This window comes from Ochotona princeps, chromosome 4, assembly GCF_030435755.1.
Source record: "Ochotona princeps isolate mOchPri1 chromosome 4, mOchPri1.hap1, whole genome shotgun sequence".
Classification (NCBI taxonomy): domain Eukaryota; kingdom Metazoa; phylum Chordata; class Mammalia; order Lagomorpha; family Ochotonidae; genus Ochotona; species Ochotona princeps.
Genome location: NC_080835.1, coordinates 1,838,586 through 1,855,165, shown reverse-complemented (window position 1 = coordinate 1,855,165; position 16,580 = coordinate 1,838,586). Strand labels below are relative to the sequence as shown.

General features: G+C 58.0%; 1 protein-coding gene across 1 annotated transcript in view; it reads right to left on the bottom strand.

The window, feature by feature from the left end:
* The window catches only part of PPFIA1 (PTPRF interacting protein alpha 1), a 101,366-nt gene that overhangs the window by 20,330 nt on the left and 64,456 nt on the right, over positions 1–16,580 (bottom strand). The window contains exons 17-20 of the mRNA XM_058662692.1: positions 10,298–10,529; positions 4,560–4,711; positions 3,625–3,797; positions 3,291–3,384 (exon numbers count right to left, since the gene is read on the bottom strand). Of these exons, the coding sequence (XP_058518675.1) occupies positions 3,291–3,384; positions 3,625–3,797; positions 4,560–4,711; positions 10,298–10,529 (651 nt within the window). The remainder of the gene's footprint in view (positions 1–3,290; positions 3,385–3,624; positions 3,798–4,559; positions 4,712–10,297; positions 10,530–16,580) is intronic.

Genomic DNA, 16,580 nt, shown 5'->3' with positions numbered 1-16,580 from the left:
CAGGCCACTCACACACAGTCAGTCCTCACACAGAACAGGCCACTCACACACAGTCAGTCCTCACACAGCACCAGCAGACCGGGCCACTCACACATAGTCAGTCCTCACACAGACCAGGCCACTCACACACAGTCAGTCCTCACACAGAACAGGCCACTCACACACAGTCAGTCCTCACACAGAACAGGCCACTCACACACAGTCAGTCCTCACACAGAACAGGCCACTCACACACAGTCAGTCCTCACACAGCACCAGCACCGGGCCACTCACACACAGTCAGTCCTCACACAGACCAGGCCGCTCACACACAGTCAGTCCTCACACAGAACAGGCCACTCACACACAGTCAGTCCTCACACACAGACGGCACCCGCAGACCGGGCCACTCACACACAGTCAGTCCTCACACACAGACGGCACCAGCAGACCGGGCCACTCACACACAGTCAGTCCTCACACAGACCAGGCCACTCACACACAGTCAGTCCTCACACAGAACAGGCCACTCACACACAGTCAGTCCTCACACAGCACCAGCAGACCGGGCCACTCACACATAGTCAGTCCTCACACAGACCAGGCCACTCACACACAGTCAGTCCTCACACAGAACAGGCCACTCACACACAGTCAGTCCTCACACAGAACAGGCCACTCACACACAGTCAGTCCTCACACAGAACAGGCCACTCACACACAGTCAGTCCTCACACAGCACCAGCACCGGGCCACTCACACACAGTCAGTCCTCACACAGACCAGGCCGCTCACACACAGTCAGTCCTCACACAGACCAGGCCACTCACACACGGTCAGTCCTCACACAGACGGCACCCGCAGACCGGGCCACTCACACAAAGTCAGTCCTCACACAGAACAGGCCACTCACACACAGTCAGTCCTCACACAGCACCAGCAGACCGGGCCACTCACACACAGTCAGTCCTCACACAGAACAGGCCACTCACACACAGTCAGTCCTCACACAGAACAGGCCACTCACACACAGTCAGTCCTCACACAGAACAGGCCACTCACACACAGTCAGTCCTCACACAGAACAGGCCACTCACACACAGTCAGTCCTCACACAGCACCAGCACCGGGCCACTCACACACAGTCAGTCCTCACACAGACCAGGCCGCTCACACACAGTCAGTCCTCACACAGCACCAGCACCGGGCCACTCACACACAGTCAGTCCTCACACACAGACGGCACCCGCAGACCGGGCCACTCACACAAAGTCAGTCCTCACACAGAACAGGCCACTCACACACAGTCAGTCCTCACATAGAACAGGCCACTCACACACAGTCAGTCCTCACACAGCACCAGCACCGGGCCACTCACACAAAGTCAGTCCTCACACAGAACAGGCCACTCACACACAGTCAGTCCTCACACAGACCAGGCCACTCACACACAGTCAGTCCTCACACAGAACAGGCCACTCACACACAGTCAGTCCTCACACAGACCAGGCCACTCACACACAGTCAGTCCTCACACAGCACCAGCACCGGGCCACTCACACACAGTCAGTCCTCACACACAGACGGCACCAGCAGACCGGGCCACTCACACACAGTCAGTCCTCACACAGACCAGGCCACTCACACACAGTCAGTCCTCACACAGAACAGGCCACTCACACACAGTCAGTCCTCACACAGACCAGGCCACTCACACACAGTCAGTCCTCACACAGAACAGGCCACTCACACACAGTCAGTCCTCACACAGCACCAGCACCGGGCCACTCACACACAGTCAGTCCTCACACAGAACAGGCCACTCACACACAGTCAGTCCTCACACAGAACAGGCCACTCACACACAGTCAGTCCTCACACAGCACCAGCACCGGGCCACTCACACACAGTCAGTCCTCACACACAGACGGCACCAGCAGACCGGGCCACTCACACACAGTCCTCACACAGAACAGGCCACTCACACACAGTCAGTCCTCACACAAACCAGGCCACTCACACACAGTCAGTCCTCACACAGAACTGGCCACTCACACACAGTCAGTCCTCACACAGAACAGGCCACTCACACACAGTCAGTCCTCACACAGCACCAGCACCGGGCCACTCACACACAGTCAGTCCTCACACACAGACGGCACCAGCAGACCGGGCCACTCACACACAGTCTGTCCTCATGCAGCCCTGCTGCCTTGTGGGAACTCTGTGTGGGTGGTGAAGGCTGCAGTTGTGTGCACCTGTACCCTTAAGCAACCAGTGTCTGTGCTTTTTAAAAAGTCATCCCAAAGATTAACCACTTTCAGAGCCAAAGCTTAGTCTAGAACTACCATTTAACACAAAAGCCCTAAAGCAAACAATCTGAGGGCAAGAGCGACAGGGGCAGAGCGCGCCAAGCTGCGCCTATGGCCACGGATTGTGGGATGGCCCACACTGCCCCGTCACGGCACCTGCCGCAGAGCTCCCATCTCAGACGATGGAACAGAAGCACACTAGGCGCACTCTCCTGGAGCACCAGGGCTCACCTGCTTCGGGACTGGAGTGCTGACACCAAAGCTCACAATGTGGATCCTGTATCTCCCCCTAAACACTTCCCAAGGTGGCCTGGGACCCTCACAGCTCTTCTAGGTCTTTGAGAAAATGCAGCCACCAAGAGCTCGCCCTCTTTCAGGAGAGGGGCCTGCGCAGTCAGCCCGCCTGTCTGCAGGATCCAACAGGACCTACTACCCCTCAGTCACAGTCCGCCTCTGCAGAGGACGCAGGAGAACATGATCAAGCTGTGGGCAGTGCAACGTGTTCACTGCACATCCAGTTAAAAGAAGTCCTTGGCATCCGTGCTGAGCGGGATCCCGGGCCGCAGCGCCTGCACACACGGAGCTGTCTGCGCACAGCCGGGCCGCAGCGCCTGCACACGCGTAGCTGTCTGCGCACAGCCGGGCCGCAGCGCCTGCACACGCGTAGCTGTCTGCGCACAGCCGGGCCGCAGCGCCTGCACACACGGAGCTGTGTGCGCACAGCCGGGCCGCAGCGCCTGCACACATGGAGCTGTCTACGCACAGCCGGGCCGCAGCGCCTGCACACACGGAGCTGTCTGCGCACAGCCGGGCCGCAGCACATGGAGCTGTCTGCACAGAGCCAGGCCGCATCGCCTGCACACATGGAGCTGTCTACGCACAGCCGGGCCGCAGCACATGGAGCTGCCTTGCACAGCTGGGCACAACACGACAAAGCTGACTCCGAAATCAAACACAAGCAGAACCTGCTCCATCAGATGGAAAGCAACGCAGGCTTACTTTTTCTGGAGTTTACGGTTTTTCTCAGCCTGTCCTCCCAGCTTGCTCAGGCCCATGGCATCTGGAGATGACCCATCCGCCTCCGGAACACCTGCTGTGAGGAAGTGGGCGGAGGGAAGGCAGGGCGTGAGCACGGCAGGACGCCTGAGGGAGAGCTCCCACACCAGTGCCACAGTGTTCAGGCCACGAACGTGCGCAGCGGGTGGCTATGCTGCTGGCTTGACATGCGCAGCCCGGGGAGAAGAGGGGCCCGTGCTGTGTGGACCAGGGGGCAGGCGCTGGGCACCCACATGACACTTTCCGTTGTTACCAAGTTTCCTGGACACCAACCAACCTTGTCCTGACGCGTCCTTGCCAGTGTGTCCAGGCCGACCCTTTTCTTTCTTGCCAAACAAGCGGCCAATGGAGGACTTGATGCCCTTCTTCTTCGGGGCTTTGTGCAGCGAGTCCTGGCTGCTGCTGCTGCTGCTGGGGTTGCTCACGGGGCCGTCCTGGGAGCCTGTGGAGCTTCGAGAAACAAGGCTGATAGCCACTTGCCCTTGGAGAATAGTATGCTCTGACCGGGGCCCTCACACCAGGGGGCTTCGCCCTTGTCCTGCTGCCTTCGCCTTCCTAAGCCACCTCTCTGGTGTCTTCTGCACTCCCCTGCCTCGTGCCGTGCCCTGCAGTTTCTGTGCAGGCTCCTAGCAGGCCGGCACAGAGCCCTGCTTCTGGGGAGACGGGAAACCCCCTGCTGCGGCTTCCCCATGCAAAGCAGGCCAGCCTCCAGATCCCAGAGGGCATCCGTCTCTCCGTCAGGGAGGGCCATCCCTCGGCCAGTGACGAGAGGCAGCAGCGGAGAGAGGTCAGCCTGGAGGCCCAGAAAAACCTGAGCCCCCCATCAGTGGCCCCCACGGGCTCTGGCTGCTCCTCTCTTTCACAAGGCCACCAATGCCCTCCCCCGCGGGCGGCCAGTCCATAAGCTGCTCAGCACGTGGCCACGGGGCAGGAGGGGGCTCAGCTCTCAACAGCTTTCCGCTGAGGGTGCAAGAGGGCATCCCAGAGGCCACCAACCACACACGTCTCCGCTCGGCCCACTGAGAACAGCGAGCTTTCCTAAAGCAGCGGGCTCATCCGGCGATTCAGAGGGATGGGGCTTCCTGGTCACGGCCTGCATCAGGCCGTTGTGGGTCTCCCTGGGGTCTCAGACAGCCCCCCGACAGCCCAACATGGGAACACTGCCCCGTGCAGCAGCTGCCGCAGGGGCTGCTGGGGACAGCAAGTCCTTACTTGCGCGTGTCCCTGACGTCCTCATGGCTGACCGAGTGTGGCGCCCCTCTGTGCAGCTTGTCTAGCCGCAGTGACCTCGGAGAGGAGGGAGGGGAGGTTTCACATTTGATGGTTGTCTTGTCATCTCGTACCTCGTCTCTGGAAGCCGGTAACTGCGGGCGAGACGGGCACACTCAGGACCACGCGGGGCTCGTGTGCAAGCACCGCCACCCTCAGGCCCTTCGGAGAGGCTGCGGGGAGCACCACGAGCAAGGGTGGCAACAGGGCAAGCACAGGGATGCCCTGCAGCTGGGCCCGCCCTAGGTCCTGGCGCCACGTCATGAACAAGCACACAGTGGAGAGCCAGGGGCTGAATGAAGCCCATGGCTCCGTCAGAATCTGCACCAGATGGTGGCAGCTCTCACTGGCACAGACCACACCTCGGGGTGCCACCCTGAACCCTCGAGGGGACACAAACATCTTTGGCATGACTGCCAAGGGACTGGGGTGGGAGTCCCAAGGGAGCTAGGCCCAGGACTTCTTCCTGTGTGGGTGGCACGTGGGCGACTATGCTCTGACTGGGCCAGCCACATGTGGGTCAAGAACCTTTCCCACAGTGGGCTTCAACACAGTAGCCCTGGCCGCATGTCACCAAATCCCTCAGCCCCCACAGCCCCTACGGCCCTCTCACGGCGTCACCAGGCGCCCTCGGCCCCCACGGCCCCCATGGCCCTCTCACGGCGTCACCAGACGCCCTCGGCCCCCACGGCCCCCACGGCCCTCTCACGGCGTCACCAGGCGCCCTCGGCCCCCACGGCCCCCACGGCCCTCTCACGGCGTCACCAGACGCCCTCGGCTCCCACGGCCCCCACGGCCCTCTCACGGCGTCACCAGGCGCCCTCGGCCCCCACGGCCCCCATGGCCCTCTCACGGCGTCACCAGACGCCCTCGGCCCCCACGGCCCCCATGGCCCTCTCACGGCGTCACCAGACGCCCTCGGCCCCCTCTGCACTAAGGCAAGTGGGAGATGAAACTCTCTGGGGCACAGTGGGGCCTTCTAAGGTCTGGATTTGCTGGCTGTGAGGGAGGACTGACTGGACGGAGACCACGAAGCTTCCCTGGCCAATGTTCCCGTAGGCAGAAGCCCTGTGCTGCCAGCCTGTAGCCCATCAGCCCCACAGCAGCCCAGTGAGAACCAAGACATTGGTGCAAAGTGAGCTGGGCTCCGGAACCAATACTGATGCTCTCCCCAGTCCTGCTCACAACGGCACGCTATTGTGGCTCCACGTCACCAACAGGAGACTTTAGGTCAACATTCTGATTAAAGCCCTCTTTCTTTGAAGGGACAAAAAACAAACATGGTAAGCTGATGGGACGACCTAAGGAAGCCCTCCAGGCGGCCCAGCACGGCTGGCCTCTGTCCTCACTCTGCTACAGCCAGCAGCAGCCCCGGAACCGGCCGCCACGTCCTAGGCACAAGCAGAACAGAAGCACCCCGAGAGCCGGCAAGTCCTCTTCGGCCACAGCAGCAGCACTGAGGAGGAAGAGGGCCACAGGTGCCCAGGGGCTCTGTCCCCGCCCCTTCTGTGCCCCCAGTGTAGCCCTCACAACCACCTGGGGCAGAGCTCCCCCAGTGGCCAGGCTGCACCCCCACGGTAACCAGGAACCACTGTACCAAGTATAAATCAACATGCCCCATCTTTCATTAAGAAAATCTTCCCACCAAAAGCATGAAAGCAGAAGACTGACGGCACAGCTCAGAGCCCTGCTGCTGTGAGCCTCTGTGGGCCGCTGTGAGCCTCTGTGAGCCTCTGTGGGCTGCTGTGAGCCTCTGTGAGCCTCTGTGGGCCGCTGTGAGCCTCTGTGGGCCGCTGTGAGCCTCTGTGGGCCGCTGTGAGCCTCTGTGGGCCTCTGTGGGCCGTGAGAGCTGCTGTGGGTCACTGTGGGTCACTGTGGGCCATGAGAGCTGCTGTGGGCCATTGTGGGCCGTTGTGGGCCGTTGTGGGCCGCTGTGGGCTGCTGTGAGCCTCTGTGGGCCGTGAGAGCTGCTGTGGGTCACTGTGGGTCACTGTGGGCCATGAGAGCTGCTGTGGGCCGTTGTGGGTCGTTGTGGGCCGCTGTGGGGTGTTGTGGGCCGCTGTGGGCCCCTGTGGGCCGTGAGAGCTGCTGTGGGCCATTGTGGGCCGTTGTGGGCCGCTGTGGGTCACTGTGGGCCGTGAGAGCTGCTGTGGGTCACTGTGGCTCTGTGGGCTGCTGTGGGCCGTGAGAGCTGTTGTGGTCCACTGTGAGTCACTGTGGGCCGTGAGAGCCACTGTGGGCCGCTGTGGGTCACTGTGGGCTGCTGTGGGTTGTGTGAGCCTCTGTGAGCCATGTGAGCTGGCTGCTGTGGCCACTGTGGCTCTGTGGGCCGTTGTGGGCCATGAGAGCTGCTGTGGGCTGCTGTGGGTTGTAGGAGCCTCTGTGGGCCATGCGAGCTGCTGTGGACTGCTGTGGCCACTGTGGCCACCGTGGCTCTGTGGCAGGCACCACTGTGTCATCCTCACACAGGGCAGGCCAGGGCAAGGATGGGGGAGTGACGGCCAGTCACATGCTTGACAGCAGTACCTGTAGCAGAGCAAGGACACAGGACACCTGCAGGCAGGCTGCAGACATGGTGTACAACACGGGCTAGAGCCTGGCAGTCAGTTCCAGGCCAGATCTGCTCCTGAGGCACTGTGCTCCAAGCAGGACAGGGAGGCCCAACTCCACGGACCTCCAAGAAGATCCTGGAAACGGTGGCCCCCATCCCCTGTGGCGCTAGCATCCCAGGTTGGCACCGGTTCGAGTCCCAACTCTCCACTTCTGAGCCAGCTCCCTGCTAACGGCCTGGGAAAGCATCAGAGGATGGCCCAAGTGTGTGGTCCCAGGCACCCACATGGGACATGTGAAGGAAGCTCCTGACTCCTGGCTTCAGATCAGCTCAGTTCCAGCCTGCGGCTATTAGGGGACCCAGAGGTGGAAGATTTCTTGTCTCCCCTTTTCTCTGTAACTACCTTTCAAATAAAAAAAATCTTTTTTTTTTTTTTAAAAGAAGAGCCTACATTTCTCTACATTCCCAGGGCATGTAGAGAAAAGGCAGGCTGGGTGCGGAGTGGCCAAAGGCCCAGAGCTTGGAAGCAGACACACAGGACCATGCGTGGTCTGGCCTCTCCACATCACAGCCCACAGCACAGGGTCTCGGCGAGGGCAGGAGCCCGTGCCCTCCCACGCCATGGACTTGTCTGTGCTGCGGCCAGCAACAACACTGGCCTTCCTCGAGTCTCAAGTCCTTGTCCCCACCCTGACTTGTGCTGCACGCACGAAGGCAGAGAGCAGGCGCAGCGTGGCTAACAGCAGCTGGGCTCACCACGGGGCAGCGTGCCACAGGCTGGTGTCCCTCCAGCTTCCTCAGACAGGGCACGTCAGTCACTCACAACTTACCTTCCTTCGGTGTTTCCTTAAGTCACTAGGCTGACAGATGCATGCAAAGAAATGAAGAAAAACCCGATTTACTGTGCACTTGGAAATGAAGAATTCAAGGATCAACACGGGCAAACAGACGCAAACAGAAGAGACAGGACGGACATGAGGTGAGACAGTCACAGCCGGAAGTAGTCTCTCTCACGACAAAGCTTAAACGTCAGGTATTCAAGATGGACATGACAAACACTACAAATCTTTACTCTGAGAGATCAGATTCCAGTTGAACAAACTCATTACTATATGGCACTCTATAACAAAGGGGCCTAACAGTGACCTACTCCAAGCCAGATCGCATTTTCTTAAATAGGAAACAAGTTTTAATTTAAGATGTCACCCAAATGGAAGAGGAATTTACTAAAAGAGGTATTATAAAACTGAACAAACCTACATTTAATCGTCCACTGGGCATCAATGTAGTCCTTAACTAGAATTTGACTTACAGCTTCTTAAAAATAAATTTATTGCTTAAAGCAAGGTATCCTGTGAAAACACGTAACGAAAGCGAGCGCAGTATCAGGCAGAATATTTACATCCTACGATTTATGGAAGCTATCTTAACTGCAGTGTGCTGACGACAGTGACGCACTCAGCGAGCTGACTGGACGAGCTGCTCTGTGAGGCAGCTCCGAGTACTTCTGTGGATAACACAATCCCGCAAGGCTTGGGGAGGCACACCATCACCCACCTGTATCCTGCTTGTATCCACATATATTACACAGCAACACACAAACAGTTGTTCATCACTCTGGAGAGACTATCAACCCTCTCAGAGACTCGTCTCCATCAGCACAGCTGGCAGGCAGCTGTGTACCCACAGAGGCACCTGGGCGGGATGGCCAGCAAATGATGGTGCCCAGGAACAGCCATGAAAGCGCAGTCTGCAGTCACGAGGCTACAGAGCCAGCAGACAGGTGAACAGTGTTTTGACAAATTCTCTACAAGCGAACGAGTGGGAACCACAGACATCACTGCCGGACTTGGACACGTGGGCTAACCAGCTGCCGCATGCTCCCGCACAGCTCACCCCCTCTGTGCCGGCCAACAGTGCCACGGAAGACACAATGGACGGCCAGCACGCGGGCAGCTGCCAGGAGCTGTGCCCATGATCCCACAGGACCCAGTGGATGCCCTCACCACACCTGGACTGGACACACAAACACCCTGAGACCGTGGGCTGAGGGAGCGGCTTCCTGGCCTTGGTTTGGACGCACCTAGCCCCATCTCTGCAGACACCATGGAGTGCCCCTGGATCTACCTCATCAGCCATCGGCTCCCAGAAAACAGAAGCCGCCTGTCCCTCACAGTGGCCTGAGCCTCAAGTCCTAGACACAACAGGCCTGCTGTCCAAACCTTACCATTAGCTGGCCAGAGTGGACTAACTAAATACCAGATAGTTCTCAAACTCTGGAACCTTTCAGAATAACCAATGTACTTGACTTTCTTCTAGGTGGGACACAGAACCATGTTAGCGGGCAGCAGGAGACACAGCAGGGAGGCAGCAGGAGACACAGCAGGGAGGCAGCAGGCAGCAGGAGACATGACAGGGAGGCAGCAGGAGACACGACAGGGAGGCAGCAGGCAGCAGGAGACACGGCAGGGAGGCCAGCAGGCAGCAGGAGACATGACAGGGAGGCAGCAGGAGATATGGCAGGGAGGCAGCAGGCAGCAGGAGACATGGCAGGGAGGCAGCAGGCAGCAAGAGACATGGCAGGGAGGCAGGGAGGCAGCAGGCAGCAGGAGACACAGCAGGGAGGCCAGCAGGCAGCAGGAGACACAACAGGGAGGCCAGCAGGCAGCAGGAGACATGGCAGAGAGGCCAGTGGGCAGCAGGCAACACGGCAGGGAGGCAGCAGGAGACACAGCAGGGAGGCCAGCAGGAGACACAATAGGGAGGCCAGCAGGCAGCAGGAGACATGGCAGAGAGGCCAGTGGGCAGCAGGCAACACGGCAGGGAGGCAGCAGGAGACACGACAGGGAGGCAGCAGGCAGCAGGAGACATGGCAGGGAGGCAGCAGGCAGCAGGAGACACGACAGGGAGGCCAGCGGGCAGCAGGAGACACGACAGGGAGGCCAGCAGGCAGCAGGAGACATGGCAGAGAGGCCAGTGGGCAGCAGGCAACACGGCAGGGAGGCAGCAGGAGACACGACAGGGAGGCAGCAGGCAGCAGGAGACACGACAGGGAGGCCAGCGGGAAGCAGGAGACATGACAGGGAGGCCAGCGGGAAGCAGGAGACATGACAGGGAGGCAAATACTCACGAGTGTCATGACGCCCAGGCGGTCCACTTCCCGGGCAGGGCTGTGCGGCATCCTCCTGGGAGTGGAGCGGCCACTGCTGGGCGGGGAGGAGCCGGCCAGGGAGGACGCAGGATAGGGCGGAATGGAGCTCATTGATGTAAAACGACCAAGATTGTCTAAACTCCCGCTGCCAACTCGGCTTTCAATCTCCTCGGCCCGCTGCTCCGTGCTCTCCTTCTCCTCTTGGATCAGCCTAACACAGAAAAGAGCAGTCACCTCACTGACCAGTGGACCAGCTACCTTTCCATCTTGCGAGAGCTAGGCTGGTCCTGGCCGCTCTCACGCTCACCTTCACTTACGGACATGAGCGCTCTGTAAGTAGCAGACTGTCATCCCAGGGTCACAACTATACATTTCCTTACTACACAAAAAAATGTTTCAGCTTTGCAACTCTTATCACCTCTATTCTTGGAACAAAGCTATGTGTTTGTCCACAGATTTCTTTAACTGAAAAACTAGGAGCCCTTGACATGAAAAAACCAAAAAACAAACAAACAAAAAAAACAGCTGACCTGCAAAATGCCTGGGTTTCCAGACATGTGAGAATGCTGAAGTGACTGGTGTCTTGGGGTTAAATTCCAACACAAGGATCAGCTGACAGAATCCTCTCCCAGCCTCCGCTGGATTTCTGGGTTCAGGTCAACAATTCACTTGAAATTCAAATGAACACTCCTCTCTCCTAAAGCGAGAGGGATGACTGAACAACACTGTCACTACACGAGTGTTTCAGAGGCCAGTGATGTCACGCAGAGGGCCAAAGCCCAGCCAAGAAGCCCAGCATCCCATGTAAGCAGAACTCCGAGTCCCAGCTCCAGTCAACAGGCATGGAGAGGCGGATGACCCCATGCTGGGGCCCCACATGGAGTTCCTGGATCTGCTCTGGCCTGGCTCTAGCCACTGCAGCCATCCTGTGAGTCACAACCAGAAGCTCTCTTTAACACTGCCTTGGTCAATACTTTTTTTTTTTAGACAGTATTTCAAAAAGTATATCAAGGTACATGTTATCCCCTACTGTAGGCAGCTGCCTAGGCTGCCTTATACCTGGCCAGTGTTACACTGCAGGGAGAAAAGCAGCCAGGAGCTGGCAGGCACTCTGGGCCTGTTAATGCCAAATGCGTGTTACTAGACCAGTATGAGACCACAGTTTTCTTTCTTTTTTTGAGAGATACATGGGGAAGATGGGAATTGCCTGGCCAGGATATGTCACTGTGGCTCCCATGAAGGAGCTGCAGATCGCCTGAAGGGAGTCTACGGATGTGCTGGAGTGGGAGCGGCCAAGGGGATGACTCTAGGGGCTTCCATAGGCCATGCCATCAGACTAGCAGGTAGGCAAGGGAGCTGAGGCCAGGTGATTTAGAGGGGAAACCTGGACTGGGCTAAAAAGCATCTTCTGCTGCCCTCTGGCGAATGCAAACGTTGGGGTCGGCAGTCATGCCTGGCTGGGCTAGGCCACAGAACCAACCCACAATTGTCAGGGCATGAGGTAGACCGCGTCAGGCTGGGCTGCAGCACCAACCAGAATGCCGGGGAACTGGATCTGGGGGCAGATTTGTAGGGGACTTGCAGAATTGCGTCTGTGGCAATGCAGCACCCACTAGTTTGCAAGGAGAGCTGGAGGTATTGACAGGGTGAACCAGGCAGGACCACAGAATTCATGTCTTGACACTCACAGGAGCCAGGACTGGGACAGGCTGCAGCACCTGCCGACACATTCAAAGGCCAGGACTGACAGCAGAGCTTGCCAAGCAAGGTCGGGACAGCTACCAGCATGTGTGGTAGGGAACCTCGGGGAACTCCTCTGTTAGGCCGCTCCTGTTAGACAGCACACCATCCGGGCTTAGGGGTGGACCAGGCCAGACAAGGTCGGGGCAGCTACCAGCATGTGTGGTAGGGAACCTTGGGGAACTCCTCTATTAGGCCGCTCCTGCTGGAGAGCACACCATCCAGGCTTAGGGGTGGATCAGGCCAGACAAGGTCACAGCACTCATCAGCATCTGTGTGGACTGGGTCTGGAAGCAGGCCGCCTGGGCCAGGTCAAAGCATCATTTGACACACTCGAGAGCCAGGAGAGGGTGTGGCCTTGCCTGGCTGCAACACCTGCCAATGAGAGCTGAGACTGGGCAGGATGTGTCAGGGCCCCAGCAGCCACCGGTAGTGAAGAGATCAGGGCTTGGGAATAGCCCTGGTAGGGGAAACTGGGAACTCCCTTGGTAGGCTACAGCTTCCACCGGGGAGTACAAGAGCCAAGGCAAGGGCACATAAGGCTGCATAAGGTTATAGCACCTGTCAGCAGGTATGTGGCCTGGGCTTGGGAGTGGACCAAACTGGAGTACGTTCCAGCACCTGCCGACACTGGCAAAATCCAGAACAGGTATGGTACAAGCGAGGTTAAGCTAGGCTGCAGCACCCTTTAGTGGAGAGCCAAAATGGCTGCAAGCCAGTCAAACTGCCCACAGTATCCGCCACGAGGTGCCAGGACTGGAGACTATGTCAGGCAGGGCAGCAGCACAAGCAGGCACACATGAGATCTGGGGCTGGGAGCAGGCCTGGGAGGGGAACATGGGGGACTTGTCTGCTAAGCTACTGCTTTCACTAGTGAGCATAAGGGCCAGGACTGGGGGAAGACCAGGCCAGGCTGCGCTGCAGCATCAGTTGACATATGTGTGCTGGGCTTGAGAGCAGGCTGGCTGGGCCAGTCTATACCACACACTGGTACACCCGACAGGCAGAACAGGGTACAGCTGGGTCCCAACACCTGCCAGTTCACATGAGAGCTGGGGGTGGACCAGACTGGACTAGGCTGCTGCACCCGCCAGGTTGTATCAACTGCTGCCCAATGACACGACTGGGGGTGGATCCTCTCAGATTGGGCCCCAGCATCCACTGGCACACCCGAGACCCAGGGCTGGAAGAAGACCTGGGAGGGAAACTTCAGGGACTCCCTTGCTGGTCCACTACTTCCACTACTGAGTTTGAGGGCAGGGAAGTTTGGGTGCAGGCCAGCCTGGCTAGGACACAGCACCTGCTGGACTGGGTGCAGGCCAGCCAGGCTAGGACGCAGCACCTGCTGACAAGTACCAGGGCTGGTGTGCAACGAGCCAGGTCAGGCTGCACCTCAGTACTCCCTGGCAAAATGTTCTGGGGCTGAGAGTGGGCCTGGCAGGGAAACTATGGACACTACCCTGCTGGGCTGCAGATCCCACTGGTGAGCACAAGAACCAGGGTGGAGGGAGGCTGAGGTGGACAAGACAACAGCAGCCATCAGCATACGTGTGGGCCAAGTCTGGGGTTGGGTCGGGCTGAGCTGTTGCAGGCAGCATAAACGGCTGTGCACAAGAGCCAGATGGGATGAGCGACAGACTGGGCTAGGATGCAACATACTACACCACATGAAAGACCAGGGCTAGGAGCCATTGGGGGGGGGTCACTCTGACCAGGCCACGGCATCCTCCAGTGTGCATGAAGTCTGGCCCTGTGGTGGGCTGGACTCAAGCCACAGTGCCTGTCACTTCACGTGAGAGACGGGGCTGGGACAGAACTGACCGGACAGCTGCGTTCACCAGTATGGCCTGGCTGGTACAGACCAGAGTCAAGTCTGAGGTCATCCTAAGCAAGATTTCTTAGGGGAACTCTCCAACTGCACTGCTGGACTCAGACCCAGGCCTCAAGGAAAATCACAGGATGTGTGGTTTGGCCTTTGGAGTACATGTATCGGGACCAGGTCTCCTAAGTTGAAGGTGCCTGTGCAGTGGACAGTGTGCCCAGCACACAGGGACATGACGACCAGCAGGGGGCGCTGACTGCCTCGTCAGAGGATGGAAAGCAGAACAGGTTGGACCACTCTCCTGGCCAAGCTTTGCAGCGTGTTTCTGGGCCTGTGGATGCACTAAGGCGGACCTGGTCAGTCAATCAACCTTGGATTTTCTCAACCCTGGTACAACAAAGCCGACATCTCAGAACTATCAAACCCCTCAACACCCTGGGAACACTCTTTCCCACATCGGGGTCTCTCAGGTGTCATCAGATCATGGCCTGAGCACCCTCGGGTGCTGATGCAGCTGGACAGCAAGGAGAGACCCCTTCCCCTTCCCCCACTGTGGACACGAGAAAAACACTGAGTCATCTGTCTCCTCCTCCATGCCTCACCCTCCCCACCCTAATCGGAGGCCCACATGGGCATGCATCCCTCTCAGCTACATAAATATTAAAAAATGAAATCTAAAAAATGATAAAAATGAATCTCAAAATATTTTGCAACAAAATAAACACACCATTTAATTCCATTCTGCCAATTTTTTTTTAAATTTGAGGTAAACAGAACTCCAATGTGCTGGTTCTTTCCCCAAATTTCTGCCTTGACGAGAACTCAGCTCTCCTGAAGCTGGGATCTTGGGCTGGGTCTCCTGAGGCTGACAGGGATCCGATTGCTTGGGTTGCCATCTGCTGCATTCCTAGTGAACACAGGAGGCCAGGACCTGGACCCCAGCACTCTGAGCCAGCCCCACAACAACCTCCTCAACCTCTCTGACTATGCCATTAATCACTTTTCTAACATGAAAATCCAGAAAAGGTACAGTGACCATCACAACTAAACTCGTGCTCCCACAGCAGCTCATCTGTAACAAAACCCACGTGTCAACAGAGCCACCCACCACACCGGGTCAATTTCCTACATGTTTTTAAAAAGTCATTTCACCTTATAACATGCTGTCAAAACTAAAAACAAGTGGTTTCTGAAGGACTATACTGTCGTAATAATACAGGAGAAGTCGGCAGGCGAGCAGAAATGGGGAGGAGAGGGACAATCCCTGAGCCTATGGACCTGTCAGAAAAAATCAACTAATTACAAAAAAAACTAAGACAAATTAAAATTACCAAGCGGTGAGTAATCCTTCCAGGCAGAGCCAGCCCTCACGAGTTCTCCCAGCCTCACAGAGGCGGGCCCCAGCCAGGAGCTGCAGCTGCCCAGACCACCTTCTGGATGCCTCAGCACATCACCTGTCTGTCCCAGCCTGACTGTCCAGCACAGGGCCCTACGTCCAGGCCTGGTCATGTCAGGACACCCTCTGCAGCCCCTTCTTGCTACACAGGCAGTCCTGCAGTGGACTCCCCCACTGGCCTACTGCTGTGTCAATCGCTCACTGTAACAGCCACACTGGCCCACAGCCCTGGGCCTGTACATCCCCTCCATCCAAGTCGGAGAGAGGCAGTGTGGGCGTGAGCACACACTGCTGACGTGAGCATGGGTGTGAGCACACACTGCTGAGAAGTGAGTGTGGACGTGAGCACACACTGCTGATGTGAGCATGGACGTGAGCACACACTGCTGAGAAGTGAGTGTGGACATGAGCACACACTGCTGAGGCGAGCATGGGCATGAGCACACACTGCTGAGGCAAGCGTGGACGTGAGCACACACTGCTGAGGCGGGCGTGGACGTGAGCACACACTGCTGAGGTGAGCATGGACGTGAGCACACACTGCTGAGGTGAGCATGGACGTGAGCACACACTGCTGAGGCAAGCGTGGGTGTGAGCACACACTGCTGAGGTGAGCATGGACGTGAGCACACACTGCTGAGGCAAGCGTGGGTGTGAGCACACACTGCTGAGGCGGGCGTGGACATGAGCACACACTGCTGAGGCGAGCTTGGACGTGAGCACACACTGCTGAGAAGTGAGCGTGGGCGTGAGCACACACTGCTGAGGCGAGTGTGGGCGTGAGCACACACTGCTGAGAAGTGAGCGTGGGCGTGAGCACACACTGCTGAGAAGTAAGTGTGGACATGAGCACACACTGCTGAGGCGAGCGTGGATGTGAGCACACACTGCTGAGGTGAGCATGGGTGTGAGCACACACTGCTGAGAAGTGAGTGTGGACGTGAGCACACACTGCTGAGGTGAGCGTGGACGTGAGCACACACTGCTGAGAAGTGAGCGTGGATGTGAGCACACACTGCTGAGGCGAGCGTGGACGCGAGCACGCACTGCTGAGAAGTGAGCATGTGTGTGAGCACACACTGCTGAGGTGAGCGTGGACATGAGCACACACTGCTGAGAAGTGAGCGTGGGCGTGAGCACACACTACTGAGAAGTGAGCGTGGGCGTGAGCACACACGGCTGAGAAGTGAGCGTGGGTGTGAGCACACACCGCTGAGGTGAGCATGGGTGTGAGCACACACTGCTGAGAAGTGAGTGTGGATGTGAGCACACACGGCTGAGGTGAGCATGGGTGTGAGCACACA